A 20,036-nucleotide genomic window follows, 5' to 3' on the forward strand; every position below is an offset into this window, starting at 1 on the left:
TGCATCTATGACAAACCATCGCAGGAAAACAATTGGAAAAACATTAGATTTTTATAATGGAGATTCAGTTTTTTCTTTTTCTTCTTGAATTCAAGGTTCTTGTAAAGACAGTGTGCCACTATATTTGCTGTTGCCCATTATACTGTACAGTATATCACAAATTCCTGTTAGTACAGACGCTCCCCAACTTACGAACGAGTTACGTTCCGAGCGATCGTTCGTAAGGTGAATTTGTTCGTAAGTTGCTTCAGTGCTATATTTTGTATTATAATTTATGTTTAAAGAGAATACGTACAGTACTGTACTACGTATGTTAGAGAGAGAGAGCGAGAGACACACACAGTATGTACATGTACGTAATAAGATAAATAAAATGAAGTTTAACTTACTTTTGGAAGATGTACTCGATGCTTAAGGATTTGATGGAGGAGGAAGAGGAGGATTTTATATCATGAGAGGTTCTTCGTCGTCGCTGGAATGGGCTTCAAAAGTTACTTCCTCCTCCGTAACTTCAATGTAGGAAGAAGTTGAGGGTCGCGGAGAAGAAGATGAGGGTTGATGAGTATCTTCCTTGGAGGATTTACTAGAAACTGGCCGAAAGAAGCGATCCAACTACGATTGCACAGTTTTCTTCTTTTTTCATCATAAATGATGCGGTAGCACTGTATGGCATCATTCAATTGATTTGCAACCTTTGTGCAACGTTCAATATTTGGGTCTTGCTGCTCGAAGAGTGCGATGGCTTTATCTATGAGCGACAGGCGTTTCTTCTTCTTCCTCCTCCTCGACACGTTGCTGAGCCTCCAATGCTGGGTGAGCTCTCACAGCGCCAAGCGTCGGTATTAGCGGCGGAAAGAAGCACTACAGTACTCGGAAAAAGGTGCGCAATAAAAAATCTAACTTACAGCATCTCTTTCCGAACATTTTTTGACATGCGCGCAGACATGTTCGTATGTACCGTTGTTCGTAACACGAATGTTCGTAAGTAGGGGAGCGTCTGTATTGTTTGGTTTTTATTCGCAATTGCCATATAGCATACAGTGTATGCTGTTAGGGTGAGAAGCTCGGTTATCCGACTTAACCAGTTGAGGTGTCTCGGGCATCTGGTTCGGATGCCTCCGAGACGCCTCCCTGGAGAGGTGTTCCGGGCATGTCCCACCGGCGGGAGGCCCCGGGGACGACCCAGGACACGCTGGAGAGACTTTGTCTCTCGGCTGGCCTGGGAACGCCTTGGGTTCCCGTCCCAGGAGCTGGCTGAAGCGGCTGGGGAGAGGGAAGTCTGGCCTTCCCTGCTAAAGCTGCTGCCCCCGCGACCCGACCCCGGATAAGCGGTAGATGATGGATGGATGGAGGCTGTCAGTCAAGAGTTAGACTGGAGACTGATAAAATTTCAGAATTCTTACTGCAGTGTGCTAATTAAAAATAACTTATGTTAACTATTGCGCTACTGTAGGGCCAAACGTCTCTCTTTTTGAATGGTCTCTCCCTCATGCTTTCCAGAACCAAACCAGAGAGACCGGTACAGCCCCAGTACTTGGACCAGAGGTGAAAATTGGGAGAGGAGCTCAAGCGGTCAGCCAGGAAACCAACCCTCCTCACCTCGACCTCGCACCTCCTCCTCACCTTCCTCCTCCTACAACTGCTGGGCAGGGCCACGATGCTGCGGCACCGCCTACCACTCACCAGGGGAAAAGAGGAACAGGTGAGCCTCTGGATAAGTTGTCATGGATTGATATGATTGACACCCTGACACCTCTTTACATACTGTATCATATTCTATAAATAGCCTTTCACTGTCATCATCAGCTTGCTAATGATGAATGACTGAACCTCCAACCGGTGCATATGAGTATGAAACGTGTGTGTCATGCTGTGCACTCAGTCAAACCCCGTTGGGCAAGATGCAACATGCCAGTCGCACTGAACAGAATTAAGCTTAAAGAATGCAGCCTCAGGCATTGCAGTGTTATATGTCACTCAGGGATTCATTTCACTTCATGATTGCAACTTCAGGTCAACATCTCCACAATACAACTTTCAGGAAGAATGTCCTTTGAACAGATGAGGGGGGAAAAAAAGACAAAAACAGGAGGTATTTGACAAGTTACATCACCTCAATGTTTATGGATGCATAAATGAGTCATACTAAGAAAAGAAAATCGTACCTATTACGAAGCAATGAAGAGGCTTGGTTATGCTATGCTACTTGCGGCAGAGAGTGTCTTGAATCTGTGCAGGGTGCAACTGAACTGCAACTCTATTAACTCTTTGACTGCCAAAAACGTTAAATAACGTTTAGTAAAATCCTATGGAGGAGTGCCAAAGACGTTAAAAGACGTTTTTTTTCAAAACAGAGATGAAACTAACCATTTTCTATTGTTGATTACTGAAAAACAGAATAAGGTAGAAACAAACTTTTTTTTCTGATGAAAGATGAGAGTCCAATCTTTCATTTGGTAGTATGTGTGTTCCCATAGTCCAAACACATAATTTTCTGTGGACCTTGAAAGATCAGTCAAAAATGCTTAAATCGGCTGGCACCCACGGCATCCCTTTTCTGAAAACGGTTGGCAGTCAAAGAGTTAAGGAGTGAAATGTGCCCAGCATCAGACAACATAGTCTCAGCTGCAGGTCATAATTCCTCCAACGGGATAATCACCCAAAACATACATCTACAAATATCCAAAAATGGCTTAGAACTAACTATTCTGAAGAGCCCTGATCTAAATTTTATTGAACATCTGTGAAGGGAAGCTGAAACATGTTGATAACCATCAGCAGGTGCACAATTTTCTTTGAGAGTTACAGAAATCATTTAATTGCAGTGGTTGCCTCAAAATATTTTACAATAAATTTCATTAAGGGTACCTTTGCCGTACCAGTTTCATTATTTAGTTTTTAAAGGAGATATCTTACCTGCGTCGTGCATTTTGAAAAAAAAAAATTGCACATTTAAACATACATTTCTATTTACACATATAACACATTTTTGCCAAAATACTCCAAGTATCATGCATTGCCGCAAATATTCTCTTGCCCCTTTGGCAACTTGACTTTGATGAACCTTTGGGTATGCTGGTTATTAGAAGCTGCTTACTAACAATAATTGGCTGTATCTCTCTGGATACCTTTCAGCTTTGGCATTTACCCAGAATATGATGGGTGTTTAAAAATAACAATAATCATAATCATCATCATCTTAAAAAAAACAAAAAACAGGTCATGTTATATGAAAAGAGATTTTCTTGGTTGCAGTGTAAGAGCAGGTCATTTGTAGACAAAAAAAAGTTACAATGTTGCTGTGAAATATGTATAACATTTTTTATTTAATATTGTAACCATTTTATTTATAATTGATTTAGTTAGAAATAACATGATTACCCAGAAATATGTATAACATTTTTTATTTCATATTGTAATCGTTTTATTTATAATTGATTTAGTTATAAATAAAACGATTACCCAGAAATATGCGTAACATTTTTTATTTAATATTGTAACCGTTTTATTTATAATTGATTTAGTTATAATCAACCAACATTGTTTAATTGTTGATATGGCCATTTTTTATTTATTTTTTATTTGATAATTTGATTAATAAATGCTTGTTGGGCCATATTAAAGTATGAAGCGCACGAGCCCTTATCGTCCCCAAATATTTTGCACACTGAGGGCAAACTTTTTTTTCCTCCATCAGATTCTCTCTCTTTTTTTCTCCAGAAAAAAAAGATTCCCTCTCTCTCTCTCTCTCTCTCTCTCTCCCTCCATAAGCGGATCAGAGAATGAATTGATGGATGCTTTATTTATTACAGGCCTGCCAATATAACGTATATTAATTACATTCTATTAAAACCCACCACTGGCTTAGTTGATTATGTTGAACGCTAACAGCAATTGACAGGATTCTGCACACAATTAATGGTACGTTGATCTTTGTTAATTGTGGCTCTTATCTCAAAAGAACTCTTCTTATACTGTTGCTAAACAGCTTTTTCGTTTTTTTGGGGATTACTAAAACTCGTTTTACAATGTGGGTATGTGGTAGTTCAGCAATTGTAGGTGTTTTGATTCATTTATCTTATCTTCCTATCAAGCATTCAAAAATCAATCAGCCTGTGATGATCCAGTGGCTCATGTCGGAATCCCATTTAAAAGGCCGTTAGACTTACTCGAGTCTCGAGTCAGACCAATCTGTCTGGCTCCCTGCCTCTGTCCTGAAACACAATACTCGACTATCTCGCATTACCTCATCGTGGTCACATTGCATAGCTGTTGTCATCAGCATAAAATGCACAACATGAACGCAGACACATGCGGAGAATTGGCGGCACATGATATGATACACAGACGTGTAATTAAGTTTATATCTCAAGTTCTATCATTTTTGTGTATGAGTGCAGGGGCTTGCGTGTCATGCTAGGCAGAATAAGCGGGAAATGTCTTTAATGTGTGTCTATTCAACAAGTACATTGACAAATTAATCCAAACACAGGATCAGGAAAACATTTGAATGGTAGCTAATTCTTTTTTTTTTCTTTTTTTCAGGAGAGCTCAGTATTGTTCATTCGATTTGACATCATCATTGCTCTCCTTTTTTTAAAAAAACAAACAAACAAATCAATTAAAAAAAATTTAATAAATGTTTTTTTTTTTTTTAAATATATATACATATATATATACATATACACACATATATATATATATATATATTTTATTTTTTTTGTATGTGTATGTGCGTGTGTGTGTGTGTGTGTGTGTGCGTGCGTGCGAGCGTGTGTGTATTCATCAGTTCACCTAAAGCCCATTAAAAAAAAATCCCATACTAATAATATAATATAATAATAAATTGCCAAATGCAGAAACATCAATGTAAGTTATCACGATGTAGTGGCTCTCGCTAACAGACAGAATTAAGTAACCGGAATTAGGTTAAAAAATTGTTTGCTAATGGTAGCTAATTCTTGGAAATATAATATCGTACCTCCTCTTTTGGCCACTTTCACAGGATGCAGTAAAACTCTTACTGTAGTCACACATACAGTGCATACATACAACACGTCCATAGTGACATATGAGTTGGGAAGTGTGTGTGTGAATGTGCCTGTGACTGCCTAAATTCCTATGATTGGTCCTTTACAGTTTCTTCTACCCACCAAACACAGCTTTAGTCATTTAACAGTTTCGACCCATCAAACATACCGGAAGGTGCGCATCAAGGGACTTTCCATTGCTCTTTACTTTCTCCTACACTTCTGTCTTCTCTGTTCATGTCCTCTTTTCTCCAGCTGCTTGTCCCTGCATGCCTGAAATGGTTTCACAGTGCCTTAAGACGGAGTCTAATGGGACTCCTTTCATACGTAGAGGTTATTTTGCAATCACACCCCATCTATGAAAACAAACCTGCCAGTTCAAATCATGTTCACCCCGTATGTATTGACATGAAACAAATGTGAAGAAGCCCTGACCTGCCGCTTCACCTGAGGTATGCGTCCGGGTAAAAAAAAGCAGACCGATGGAAGTGTGAATGTCATTTACGTTTGTCAATACTTAAAGTAAAATCATAGATTAATCAATACTTTCAAAATGTTTGAAGACAATTGGTAAAAACATACACAAAGACGGCACAGCTGTCTTCGAGTGTGGCGCGTTCTGCATGGGCTCTGCCAAATTAATTTCTTGAAGAAGGGCTTCCTTTCTTTTTTTTTTTTTTTTAAGGGCCGCTTCGATTGGCAGCGACTCAAATTGTCTGTGTTCATGCCATTTTTAACTGCAACATGCAAAAATACCAAAACCTAGTCTAACCCGCCCCCTGCGCATATTACTCTACCCTACTCTTCATTGCAAGCTTTTCTTCCATGTGTTCAAGGTTCCAGCCCGGATCTCTTTCTCAGTCAAGTGTTTTCTTCAAGGCCATCTGAATCCAGCCCTTACCTCTGTTGTTACTTTGTATTCCTGTATATAAAGACTCTCTGTTTTGTTTCCCAACTGCCGTGTCTTGTCTGCATTTGGGTCCATATTCCACATTCTCACGTGACAGTGCGGGCACAAGTACGAGCTCACGGAAATAAACGGATTCACCCGTAAAACTAGCTTATTCCGCCATGGCAATAAATATGATTTATAAATACTCCTACAATTCTTGACTCTTATGTATAGCTATACAGACATGTTGTGACGTCTATTTTAAATTGGGAACTATTAAATTATGAACAAATGCATAAGGTCTCAGGGGCTGAGGATAAGCAAGCACGAAACAATGGGAGATTCATGCTTATTCAACACAATGTTACTAAATATTGTCTTGATTTCAGAGCACTCCTCTTGCTTGGTCAGACATGATTCCATTTTGTGTGTTAACTGTTTTTATAGTGGCAATTGAGAGAGTTGCATTGCGAGGAGTGACGCATACGTTTGAAGACAAAAGTGGTTATATGTTTGAGGTGAGTAAGCACACAAATTAAAGGGGAAGTCAACCCCCCAAAAATGTCTTGATATATTCTATGCAGCCCCACTAGTCTAAATACGGTATTTTAGTTAATGTTGCGTTAGTGGAATATCAGTTAGGCAGCAAAATTGAGCACTTTTTATCAATGGAAGGCGGCCATTTTGCCACTTGCTGTCGACTGAAAGTGACATCACAGTTGCTCAGGTAACAACCAATCACAGCTGAGCTTCAGAAAACAGGTGAGCTGTCATTTGTCGTTGCCTGAGCCCTGAGCAACTGTGATGTCATCTCAAGTTGACAGCAAGTGGCAAAATGGCCGCCCCCTGAGATAGCTACAAACCGCTGCATAACTTATATTCCAAAAATGTAATATTAATCGAAATGTGTGGTTTAGACGAGTGAGGCCACATTATATATAACATATTATTGTCTAGAAATGTTTAAGGTTGACTTCCCCTTTCACACTTCTGCTCAAACATGATTTGATAAATGATGCCTAATACAAATATTTTTTGTTAATCCTAATACTTCAGGTCAGCTGGTCTGATGGATTTGTATCATCAGTTGTCCGAAGTCAACAGGAGGTGACCGAGCTACTTTCACAGGTGAGGTCATGTTGTTCCACAGTCAATCTGTTGCTTCATTCATCTTATTTTAAAGATGTTGATGTTATTTTAAAATGGATTTGAATGAAGTATGGTTGATATCAGCAATGTTCTTATGATTTCATAGTTCATACTTAATTTTTGATGTCATATGAATTTTCCTCTCTCAGTTGTCACAGGCATTCCCTGATGAGCGACTAGAGAAGATCTTACCTCAGACTAGTGAGTCAAATGCCAGGTTAGTTTCGTAAAGTCTTTCTGATCTACACGGAGGATGATATCTGACTTCTAGATTGGATATTGAGGCATAAATCTCACACTTTGACAACATAAGAGACAGCACCATGAAACTCAATATCCAACCTTGATGATTGACAACTCAAATGCCAGACAAAGTTTTGTCTGTTTTGATTTTTGTCAACCACTCTTGACCAGAGCTCAGTAGCACCAAGAGTCGTGACTGTCCTGAACAAATGTCAATATGTTTAATTTGTGTTTTAAGTTTTTTTAATTTGACTGCTATCATTTTATATCAATCATATTTGCTGAATCACACCATTTTAGTATTAACTCTTTGACTGCCAAAAACATTAAATAACGTTTAGTAAAATCCTACGGAGGACTGCCAAAGACGTTAATCTTCGCAAATATCTGGTGGCTTCTTCAGTCACTCGCAGGGCTGGCACACAACATCAAACAATCCCATGCAAAACCTAAACTGAAAAGTGTCTCCAATCACAGGGAAAACATTGACAAACCATTCACACTTATTTTAGCGCTTTCAATGAACCAACCACGCGTGTTTTTAGAATGACGGAGGAAACCGGAATACATGGAGAAAGCCCAGGGGATAACATGCCCAATCCACACAAAAAGGGCTGAACCCTGTATTCGAACCCTACCCTGAGAACATTGAGGCGGATTTGCTAACCAATTCACTATGCCGCCAAATTGAAAAGCTCTTGTTATGTAAACAAACAGCCAAATGATGTAGGTTTTTTTTATCTGTTTACAATTTAAAACAGAGTGTCCTTAAAATTATAAATACAGACAATAATCTAACTTTACATTCACACTGAACACCGTTTAGTTTCAAGTGCCTTGGAGGGAACCCATACGAGAAGAGCAAGAACAGACGTGCCAAAATGCAAACCCAGTCCGTAGATTCAGTGTCTATACAAATAAATATTGCTCTCTATGGTGAGAAAAAGGCATAATGCCCATCAAATCCAAAATGCAATAGCAATTGTTTTGATATTTTCAGAGGTCGAAAAAATGATATGAGTCAAGACGTTCATGTGAATTCTTGTGATGATTCATAGCATTTTTGTATCATTAAGCATCGTTTAGCTTTTGTACATTTATTGCTGTGGTCATAATTGCACATTAGGGATAGACCGATTATTGGTGCCAATTTTGACATTTTGACAAATATCGGCATCAGACTTAATCTGAAGGCTGATAAAGTTGTCATCTCACTGAGCGATGAATGCTTGCGAATGTAGCGAATTTGGGGTTTCACCAGAATTTGTAAAATGTTCACAGACGGTTTTTACTTGTTGCAAAGAAATTTTGGACATGTTCAGACAATCTTTCACTGTCTGCGAAGATCTTTTGAAACTTTTTATGAACCCTGACCAAAAAAAAAAAAAAAATAGCTACATTCGCATGCATTTGTCGCTCAGTGAAATACAGGTACATTTGCTTCTTTTTTTTAATTCATTTTAATTCAACTTTACTTTATAAAATATGATGCTGGCACTGGGTTGTAACTCCCCACACTTAATATTTTTTAAAAATTTAACAGTTTGTTAAAATTAAGAAGTTGTGTTGAATTTTTTGAAAACTTTATCTACAGTAGAGAACATAGATTTATGTCTACAGAGAGTAGATGGCCTTTTACCTGCTTAATTTAGTTTAACACATGACGATGACCCGGAAGCTCCCTGCAATTTTTATCATTTTCAAACAAATCTTTCTATTCTTAATATATTTAAAATGAAAAGAAAGTGTTGAAAATGTGATTTTTTAAATTTTTAACAAACATGCATAATGGCTTTTCAATCGAATATTTTCTCTTTTACCGAAAATGAATATCAGCTTGAAATCTAGGAATCTCCCTGCAATTTTTATCATTTTCAAACAAATCTTTCTATTCTTAATATATTTAAAATGAAAAGAAAGTGTTGAAAATGTGATTTTTTAAAATTTTTAACAAACATGCATAATGGCTTTTCAATCGAATATTTTCTCTTTTACCGAAAATTAATATCAGCTTGAAATCTCGGAAGCTCCCTGCAATTTTTATCATTTTCAAACAAATCTTTCTATTCTTAATATATTTAAAATGAAAAGAAAGTGTTGAAAATGTGATTTTTTAAATTTTTAACAAACATGCATAATGGCTTTTCAATCGAATATTTTCTCTTTTACCGAAATTGAATATCAGCTTGAAATCTCGGCTATTGGCCTCGACTACTAATAATGGATATTGGCCCTGAAAAAAAACAACATATCGGCCCGTTTACATACATCAAGAGTATGTGAACTTTCAAGCCCAGCTGTACGTGTTCTTCATGTAACTGTGTGCTCTCTCCACCTGCACCTGCAGATGTCTGACAGTGTTGCCCGGCCACGTCCTCCAGCACCACAGCGTTCAACTCTTCTTCACCTCCACCAGGCCTCTCTCACCCTGCCTTTCTCCTCTGTCTTCCCCCCTCCCCAACATACCTTCCTCCCCTCCCACAGCTCCTGTCATTCCAACCTGCCCATTCACCTCCAACCATAGTGAGTCTTTTCTTTCTTTTGCCACAATCACAGTCAAGTCTGGAGAATGGTTGCGAAACATGTGGCACCTATTTTTAGATGTGGCCAAAGTGATACCAGATGGAATATTTCCCATCCGTTTATGCAACGTTAGTGGTGAGAGAGATGCGTGTAAAATGAAAAGGATAAGGTCACGCGTGTTAATACCGTTGAGGAGGTGGTGGCGATACCGCAGGAGAATTTGTGTTTGTGTTTTGAAGGTGTTAGAGGGAGAGGACAGCGTCTATTTTAGTCTGGTGTGGGAATTCATTGTGGTATGTTTGTGTTGGGACGCTGAGTGTGGCGACCTCGTGTGTGTCTGAGTGTGAGTGCTTGAGCTTGATTCTATGAATGTGACTTCATTTCTATGTATTTTTAACCTCCAGTACAGTGCGCATGTGTGTGTGTCTGTTTGCGCTCGCGTGTGTCTGTGTGTGTCAAACCAAGAAAGTACAATTTTATATATTTACTGCATATTTATTTTTTAGGATAAATTATTCTTGAAATTAATTAATGATTCAATTAAAAAAAGAATAATTAAAAACAGGTTAAAAAATTTTAAGTGGTCAAAAAAAACGGTCGAAAGGTAGATCAAATAAATACATAAAATAAATAAATACATTTCCAAAAAGTGACCACAAAATATCCAAAAGGAAAATTACCATAAAATGTCTTTGGAATTGTCACCAACAAAAGAGGAGAAAAAAGTTTGATGTAAAAAGAAGACGAAAAAAGGCAGAATAGAAAATGATAGATGATAGAAACTGTAAAATTTCCCAAAACAAAAGAAGAAACCCCAAAATTTATCATAAAATGTCTGCAAAATTGCCAAAAATATCAGCAAATTGATGCCAATAAAGGCAGGCAGAATAAAATGTCAGCAATAAAATGTCCAAAAAACGTAAGGGAGGCATAAAAATACCATTATATCTCCATAAAATTGCCAAAAATGTCAGAAATTTGACAGAAAGGCAGAAAAGTCTAAAACATGTATGAAAGTATGGGGAAGGGGGGGGGATCCATAAACAGAACACAAAAAGTAGAAATGAATTGGATGCTGCATATTTTTCTGTTATGATGCAGCTCCAATAAAGCTGTTGGGCCCTCGACTAACACTAACGCACTGTTTCGTTCATCACAATGTTGAAATGTTTTGAAGCTCCAGACAGATTTTTTGTTCATTTGGCCTAAAACGGCTCTTTTGACAATAAAGGTTGCGTGTCTCATAAAGATGCCAATCGACACTTGGACAACAGAGTATACTCAAAATATAGTATAATATAGTCATTTTCAATGCTCAACCTGGCCCAATTGTCATGAATTGCTTTAGCGACTTTTTATATGACTTTATCTTAATAACCCAAATGAAATATAAATAGGAAGAATCATGGAAATATCATCTAATGTGATGTCTCCATTGCCATCTGTCACTCAGCAAGCTCAGCGGGCTGTTTGATGCAGTACAGAGGAGCCAGCAGGTAAAATGTCGTCATCACTCATCAGTGCAGCGCGCAGCATTTTTGCCCTCTGACAGCATTTCCTCTTTCAGGGCGGTGTACAGAGTGGCAAGTGTCCAGCCTGTTGTCAGCACTCACAATTCTGCCCTGACCCGCTCCTCCCCTCACCTCCCCCCCTCACATCCTTCTCCACAACACTCCCCCCAGCTGTCCGCCCTCCCTCCCACCGTGCCAGCCTTGCCCACGCAGGGCTTCCTTGCCGGCAGAGGCGACGCTTCCTCCCAGCCGCCGCACCACCAAAGCAAACCGTGTCCTTTACTTCATCCGCACGCGTATTCCGAGCCCCAGCAGTCCTCGTTTCACCCGCTGCAACTGCAGACCCAAACTCAGCATTCGCCCCTTTCATATTCACTTCCTCAGCCCCGAGCCCAGTCCCACGCACAGTCTCCATCGCAGTCCCAGGTGAACACGCCAGAGCAGAACGGCATCTTGGACTGGCTGCGCAAGCTTCGCCTGCATAAATATTATCCGGTTTTCAAACAGCTGACGATGGAAGAGGTGGGTGCGGTCTCGAGATACGACTTGCGTTTACGTAAAAGAAGTAAGAGGTCTCTCTTTTCTATACAGTTTTTAGCACTGACAGAAGATGACTTAAACAAGTACGACTTAACCCAAGGAGCCAAGAAGAAACTCAAGACTCAGTTGGAGTTACAGAAGTCAGCAGAGTAAGTTGCAGTCGTCATAAAAAAATCACATTTATTATGGGACTGCTGAGCGTAGCAAGCAGCACATATTACTATTCCTAGAAAAAAGGGTTTATTATTATTATAGCAAATATTCTTATATTATCTTCCACCGATTTTTCCGCAAGAATGCGGCCCGTACCGTAGATCGCACCGGGACAAATGAGGTATCAAACGATGCGGCTCGATCGGACTCGGTGCGGCATTATTTTTCTAGGAATTCCCACTTACCATGGCGACGCAATACCCCAAAAACTACCCCAAAAAGTGCCATAGGAATGAATGGGAAATGGAAAGAAAAAATCACACATCAAGCACCTTTTTCCAAGACACGCTGCGCATACGTTATCCGTCCGATACGAATTTTAGCTCATTTTGTAGGAATTTTTCCCATCTTTAGCTCAGTGTCGAAATCTTTTTTAAGGAATGAAAGCTCTCCCCCCTGTGCGGGTTCAAAGACAGTGAGTGATAGAGCATTTTAACACACTCTGTTTAGAGTGGCGGGAACAAAGAAAAGTCTACTTCTATTTGGAAAAGTTTCACTTCAACTCGTCACCATGGCCACAATCTTTGCTCACTAGACATCAAATTCTCACATTTTGTAGTCACGAGTGACTTCTTTCAGACAAACTAACTTTTATTTGGCTAAGGTGTCATTTAGTACCTTTATTTTCACCTTAAGCAAGAGAAGTCGGACTAATTCGCCTGTCTTTTACATGTTAATTTCAGGCGCCTTCCTCTTTCCATTTCTGATAAATCATAAGTTTTCAACCTGCTCTCATTTGGTCATTTTTTATCCGATTAAGAAAATGAGAACATGCTCGTGTTCCCCAAACCCTTGCCGTTCTAACGAGTCATTTCTTGAATCTGTATCTTCAACCGTTAAGTCGTGAGAGGCTTTTGTTCAAGGGGTGCTTCTCTCATGCAATCTCAATGGAATGTGGGGCGCGTGACGGCTCCAAGTCAAAAATGTGTGTGCACTCTTAAAGTGACAGTGACATATTTTTAGATTATGGTTAACTTCCACATTTCTTGACCGATTCCAGTCATTTAAATTTTAAACTGTTCAGCTCATTTACATTTTTTGAAATACATTTTCAGGGACAGTGAGATACTTTTAGTTGATGTTCATTATGGTTAACTTCCACATTTCTTGACCGATTCCAGTGGTTTAAATTTTAAACTGTTCAGCTCATTACCAAAGAGTCAGCAGTCCCATTCAAAATTTCCGCGGGAATTTTTCTAGTTACTGTATAATATTTGTTGTTCTGCTGTATAAAAAACATTTGGTTTGAGAATCCTTGATTTGAACTGCTCACAACTTACTTCGATCTAGTGCTGACAAAGTTAAAGCATTAACTCATAGATCAGGGGTGTCAAACTCATATTAGCTCAAAGGCCACATGGAGGAAACTGTGTTACCAAGACCGGTAAAATCATGGTGTATATATAACTTAAAAACAATTGCCGTCAGTTATACACAGATTTTCGCTATTTGCAGGTCAGCGACCCACGGGCCATATGTTTGACACCCCTGCCGTAGATTAATCACACTAAGAAATCGTATTAGTCATATATTAATGCAGATTAATCACACTATCAATTTTGAGCGCAGATGATCTTTTATAGGGCTGTGCCCAAAAATTGTTTCTAATAAGAATCGTGATTCTCATTTTGTACGATTCAGAATCGATTTTAAATGTCCCAAAATTGATTTTATTTAAATCATTTCATACGGTCTTGCCTTTGTCTGTGTGTACCTTTATTTGGAGCGCTGTTCATGTTGTATCCGGTTTGGCCACTGAGGGGCAGTGTGGTTCCACGCGGTCTAATACACTGTTAAGTTGTAGCCACATTAGAGAGTAGAAGGAAAAAGTCACGATCAAGTTATTCCAATAAAAGGTTGTTGTTTTTTTCAGCGTGGAGCCGTTCTTTTGAGTGATAAAAGTGCCGCGAGCACTAGCATTAGCGAGTCAGACTGGAGTAGATCATTACAATTCCTTGCACATCTATAGATTGAAGCAAAAATCATTGTCAATCAAATCATTTTGAATCAAAAATCGCTCCCAATCGAAAATAGATTCTGAATCGAATCGCAGACCCAAAAATCGGAATCGAATCGAATCGTGAGACATTCAAAGATTCCAACCCCTAATCTTTTAGCTTGACAGCGGATGGTTACGTTAAAGGTAGCACAGGTTGTGTTTGAACAATAAACATAACTACATGCATTAAAGAATTTAATAAATGGTTGCGTATGACATTCATTTTTTTCTCCATATTAAATTATACAAGTAATTAACTGATTAGAAAAAGAGGAGGATGACATTAAATGTAGAAAGAATTAGCACATAACAGCTGCTCTTCAAATTTGGAGGGCAAAAAATGTCTATTAAAAATGCCTTTTTAATTAAGTGATTAATTATGATTAATCAAAATTCTAAGATATGATTAATCAGATTTTTTTTAAATTAATTGTTTGACAGCGCTACTTTCAACATGTGACAGTAAAAAAATTCCATGTCGTTTCCACCGAGTCAAAATCAGAAAGAACGAAAAAAAATAAAATTTTGCCCAGCAGAAAAAATTCTGCTGGGGCTACTAGAGTTTTAATATTATTTTCATTTTTCTACTAGTTTAGTGTAACGTCTTTTACATATCCCTGTAATACTCGTTAACTTATTCTTCTATTTCTTATACTCATTATATTCATTCATTTTGCACATCACAGATTTTTACAATTGATTCTATTCAAACTGTCTTATAAAGTTGCTTACTTTGTTTCCAAACAAGACGTATTAATGTTTTACATTACTACTACTCTGAATACCTAGCAGAAGCTACATGTTGAGCTCCCAGCACACTGGGACAAGTAGAATTGCTCAACTGGACAGATAAGATATACTTATAGATAATCAAGGGAAAGAAATGCAAAAAAAGCAATCACCCATGCTACCAAATGTGTTTCTGTGCATAAATTGCCACTCAGACAAGCACGGTCATAAATTAATGGACGCACATGGACACACACATACGCACAAAGATACCTGATCTTATCATTTGATCGTGTTTTCCATTTTCACCATGTTTCCATTTGGTCGGCATTCGTGTATGTGTGCGCGCTTAAACAAGACAATCAAAATGGAAAGTTCACTTGCAGTGCTTTTCCATACAGCAGATTCGCAGATAAGAGTAGCCAGGATGCAGCTCAGCTTGCTTGCGTGTATTGATGCCGCCCTCTGCTGGTTGGTTTTAGGCACGCGCAGCACATTTTCTCCACAAATGAGGTCGTTTTCACTCAAGTGTGTTTGATAAAGAGCAAGATGACACAAAACAAGACTATTCATTTCTTGCTCTGTTCATGGTTAAGGAAAGGTCGTACAATTGGCTGATGATTCAGTGTTTGATTGTTCAGCCTTGGAAAAAGCGCCATCAACCGTGATTCATTTGTGTTATTGTGTACTGTATTTTGTCTTGACCAGCAGGGAGATGGAGAAACGGACCTGTAGTGGTATCGCTAGAGTGACGCCTTCCAGTCATATGGGACCCTCCACCCACAACTCCACTGCAGGTAACAAGAGTGGTTGGCTCTGAGAAAAAGGCACGGAGTGGTTGGCTCTGAGAAAAAGGCACGTTCAACATTAAAAAAAAACAACAACAGTAAGCATTTAAATAGAACATCATAAATCAGACGTGGGCAATCTCGGTCCTCCAGGGCCTGCAGGTTTTGGAAGGTCCTCACTTCCAACACAAGCTGATGATTCCAATCAACAGGATTATTACCAGGCTTATGCAGAGCTTGCTGATGAGCGGATCATATATCAGCTGTGTTGGAGAAGGGAAACCTGCAAAACCTGCAGGACTCCGGCCCTCGATGCCAACCTCTGTCATAAATGAACAGCAATGAGAATATTTTGTCCTTTCAGGAGTTTTATTCGCTGTCTGCTCTTGGTCAGATGAGAGTGTGAATGCGTTGCAAAATTATTAGCACCCCTAGAACTTTTTGGCCTTTTCCGGCTTCAAACATGAAGATATAATTTTTTTTTTTTTTTTTGAAGAATCAACACCAATTGGGACACATCGTGACGTGGAATGAAATTCATATTATATCTTAACTTCTTTTTTTTTTTAACAAATAAATAACTGAAAAGTAGAATTCAAAATGATTCACCCCCTTTTCTCTCAGTGCAGCCAACTGACTCAAGGGGCCCTATTTTATGTTCCAGCACGAGTCTCACGCAAAGTCTAACTGTGCGCATGGGCGGAGTTAATATTTGTTTTTTTTTATTTTCAGAGACTTTGCACCGGTAAAATTGGCAGTTAAGGGGATGTGTGCGCCGTTGTGGGATGGAACATAGCCTTTTCTCGGCCAATCGTAGTGGCATCCCTCATTGTATGTTTGAAATCAGGGACAGTTACTATGATATGAGGGGTATAAGTGTCTATAAAAACAACAACAATATTTAAATCAGGTATAAGTCAGTACAAATCTAAAAAATAAAGTGCAATAAAAAATGAATGGGTAAGCCTTTGTGCAGATTTATATATCTGTAAAAATGTTTGCTTATCAACTCAATGTACAATACTGTTGGCACATCTATGCACGTATAAGTGCAGCTGTTTATGTGTTTGCTTGTTTTTTCTTTTTTAAGGGGGTAGGGCTCGATTTGTTTTTTTTACTTCTTCCTGCTCCCTTTTGAACATGTAAGCTGTGCTTAATGATGATTATGTATGTCTCCCCTGCAATAGTTGTGCCACGAGGTCAAGGCGGTGCTATTAAGATGATAATGCGAGTAATTTGTTTGATGAATTGATTGCTACAATGGTTCCGAGGGATTGTTCCAAATAAATGACTGCGGCAAGCCGAATTATGTCTGCCTGCGCCACTAGATAGACCTGGTTTTCGGTAGTCTAAAATACTATTTGTCACCAAATTGCAAGATGTGCTGCGAGGCGTAGCACATCTCTTAAACTCACAAACACGCTATAAACTACAAAAATTCACAAACGCTAAAGGACAAAAATATGCCCGAAAAGTTGGGTAGGATTAGGGTTAATAATTAAAAGTTAGTAAGAGATCAAATGAATTTGATATATTTATGTTTGAAGCCTGAAATGTGGCAAAAGGTCAAAAGGTTCTAGGGGGGCTAATACTTTTGCAAGTAGTCACAAGTGTGTTGCTGAACTCAGTAGAGCTGCGAGTGGAGGTGGACACTGTGCTGCACCATCACCCCGTCCACACAGACAGCAGCTCGTCCTCAGGCTACTCCAGCTCTTCGTGTTCCCCCCGAACGCCCCTTTGCTGCGACTCCACTCTGGACCGGAGCCGAGACATTTACAGGCGTAAGTCGCCTCACTGGAAGATGCACAAGTGGGACATTTTGGGGGTGGTCCTCATCTGGTCTGTATTTCAGGTGTGTCAGGTCCCGAAGCAGCAGGAGGCGGTCAAGAGAAGGAGCGCTCATGCATTTTTATCCTGAACTCCGGCTGCCCGGCAGGCTCCAGCCGCCCCACGGCGCAGGTCCTCCCCGTCCAAACGGATATTTCCGCCCCCGCCATTGCGTCCTGCTCCTCCCACCTCCCCTTCACGCTCTCCCACTACCACCCGCAAGGCAGCTACCCTCAAAGCCCGCTCTCAAACCAGGCACGTATCCCGTCTTCCCCACGAAAGCCGAGGCCGCCCCACCTTTGCGTGGAGGACCGGACTAAAGTGCCGGCCTCGGTCCTGCGCGGTACCAGCGCAGGTTTCGGTCCTGGGCTGGGTGTGGGCATGGGCATGAGGCTGGAGAACCTGCTCCCCAGGCTCAAACTGAAATCGGACGTCTCGTCTTCCATCCTTGACTCGGAAGGCTGTCTCGGTCTTCCGGGGTCTGCTCTGGGTCTGATGGTTGAGACCAGTTGCGCTTTGACCTCCACCTCAAACAGCCTCCACCACGTGTCCCAACCTCCTCTCCACTTTCACCTCTCATCCTCGTCTCCGTCCACATACTACTCGTACCCGCCTGTGTCCTCCTTTCCCACTTTTGCCACCTCCTGCCAATCCTCAAAGTCCCTCTCACAGTCCGCCAGCTCCAGTGGCGCAAGTGTCTTTGTCTCCATGGCAACCGCCACCGTGCCGATTGCCACAGTGCCAGGCAAAATATACTACCCTCAGCAAACCAGCCTCTCCGCCTCCTCTGCCACTTCGTTGGATCTAAGTCAAGGCCACTCCCACTCCATGTGCGTTTGCAGCTCCTGCGGATGTCGGGGCAACTGCGGCGCCTACGGGACCTTGCCCGCGTACGCTCCTGCATCCGGCTACATGCAGCCGTTCTCGGCCAGCTCCGTCTTCACTCTGGGCCCTCTGCTCCATCTCAGTCCCCTCATGGCCTCGTCCAACGCCACAAGCAACGGTAGCACGCCCTTTTCCTACTCCATGATGGCACCGCCCCACTTATCCTGCCAGAGCCCGGGATCACATGAGCAGCAGAAGGGCTTTAGCTTCTACCAGTCCCATGGAATTGTGGGAAACGGGGTCCAGAAGCGAGTAGCGGGCAACCTTTCTTGTTATAACTGCGGCGGCCATGGGCACAGAGCAGAAGACTGCAAACAACCACCCATGGACTCATCGCAGCAAGGTAAGTCCCCAGGGCCGGATGGACTTCTGCTGATGTTTCACTGTGATCAAATGTCTCTGCTGTCCATTTCACAGGCACTTTTCGATTGAAGTACACTCCCCACTCTGACAAGAAGGACTCCGGGGACTGACAAGCCCGCAGTGAATTTGGAAACCTTCAAATATTTTCTCCAGCCCACGAGTTTGTTCAACTCAAGCTGGTATCAAACCATCCAGCTCTTCTGTAACTTATGGACAGCAGCTGAGCGGAACCTTGGCATCATCGGTTTCCACGTGGGCATTAAAACCTCTCAAAAGCTGGAAGAGGGCCTGCACTGCAGAAGGGGAAGCCATCAGGTCTTTTTTTTTTTACAACACCTGTATGGCCAGGGAGCTTTTTTAGAATTGACAAACATTTATACACCACAAAACAACTGTATAAAGCAAATGGCATGTCCTTCCACGTTGTACTCAAGTTGGGCCATTTAAAAAAAAATCTGATTTCTCTGCATTGTACTTCTGGCAATTGAGCGTTTTTAATTGGTTGATATGTTTGCTCCTCCCCTTAACTTTAAATAGGCCCAGATGGCAGACAAAAAAAAGACACAATACAGTAGTATTTTAGATTTCATAACATGGGTTTGGGGGAGGTTCGATTTTACAATTCAATTGTTCAGTGTTGGTCTTAATAGAACAAGCACAGAGCACATTTTTGCAAGCTTTTTTTTTTCCTGTGTAGGGCAGCCTGTATTTTCTGCATTAAGATATACTGCATTGTGCTGGACCTGTGGGGGAAGTACATCTTTTAAGATTGCCTTTTTACTATCACAGTCAAACCTCTTTTTAAGGACTTTGTATCTCATCTTCATTCAGGCAAGACCAACAAGTGCCAATTTTGTCACGTCTGCTTTGCTGTTAATATTGTTTTATTGTTGATGCGGGTGAATGACAACACAATTGTGTGTAATTTATGCAAGTGAAAGCTCAGGATTGTTTCCTAATCAGTGAAAGCTATTTCTAAATTGTCTGGGCAGGACCTAGGGAATTATTAACACGAGGACGACTTGTCCTACTCAATATCTGGCCCCTGGAGGGTGTGACACTTTTCATTTATTTAAAACGATTATTAGTCCTTTTTTTCTGTTTAATGTGGGTGAGGGATTTTGTATATTTGTAGAAAGCATGCTCACATTTGGTTTTATGTCTTTAGTTGTCTTAAAGCCATCACAAGACAATCTGGTAAAATGATTCACAGCATGCATGTTGCTTCCTTTTTGCAAAGAAGTGTTTTTCTATGCCAGTATTTTTTTGTGTTGTAATTTTGTGTTTGTGTTTTGGCTAAACCTTGGCAAAAGTCAATTGTGTAATAAAGTTTTTTTCTTTCTA

General features: G+C 40.4%; 1 protein-coding gene across 2 annotated transcripts in view; it reads left to right on the forward strand.

Annotated features, from left to right (window-relative positions):
• zcchc14 (zinc finger, CCHC domain containing 14) overlaps window positions 1-20,036 on the forward strand; it is a 28,666-nt gene extending 8,630 nt beyond the window's left edge. The window contains exons 3-14 of one of the 2 annotated variants that reach the window (XM_077569205.1): window positions 1,501-1,702; window positions 6,370-6,440; window positions 6,979-7,050; window positions 7,221-7,288; window positions 9,662-9,837; window positions 11,291-11,333; window positions 11,405-11,870; window positions 11,940-12,037; window positions 15,538-15,626; window positions 17,246-17,398; window positions 17,470-18,672; window positions 18,747-20,036. In XM_077569205.1, the coding sequence (XP_077425331.1) occupies window positions 1,501-1,702; window positions 6,370-6,440; window positions 6,979-7,050; window positions 7,221-7,288; window positions 9,662-9,837; window positions 11,291-11,333; window positions 11,405-11,870; window positions 11,940-12,037; window positions 15,538-15,626; window positions 17,246-17,398; window positions 17,470-18,672; window positions 18,747-18,802 (2,697 nt within the window). In that variant the 3' untranslated portion in view covers window positions 18,803-20,036. The remainder of the gene's footprint in view (window positions 1-1,500; window positions 1,703-6,369; window positions 6,441-6,978; window positions 7,051-7,220; window positions 7,289-9,661; window positions 9,838-11,290; window positions 11,334-11,404; window positions 11,871-11,939; window positions 12,038-15,537; window positions 15,627-17,245; window positions 17,399-17,469; window positions 18,673-18,746) is intronic. The other variant, XM_077569206.1, reaches the window with a different exon arrangement.

This window comes from Vanacampus margaritifer, chromosome 6, assembly GCF_051991255.1.
Source record: "Vanacampus margaritifer isolate UIUO_Vmar chromosome 6, RoL_Vmar_1.0, whole genome shotgun sequence".
Taxonomy (NCBI): Eukaryota; Metazoa; Chordata; class Actinopteri; order Syngnathiformes; family Syngnathidae; genus Vanacampus; species Vanacampus margaritifer.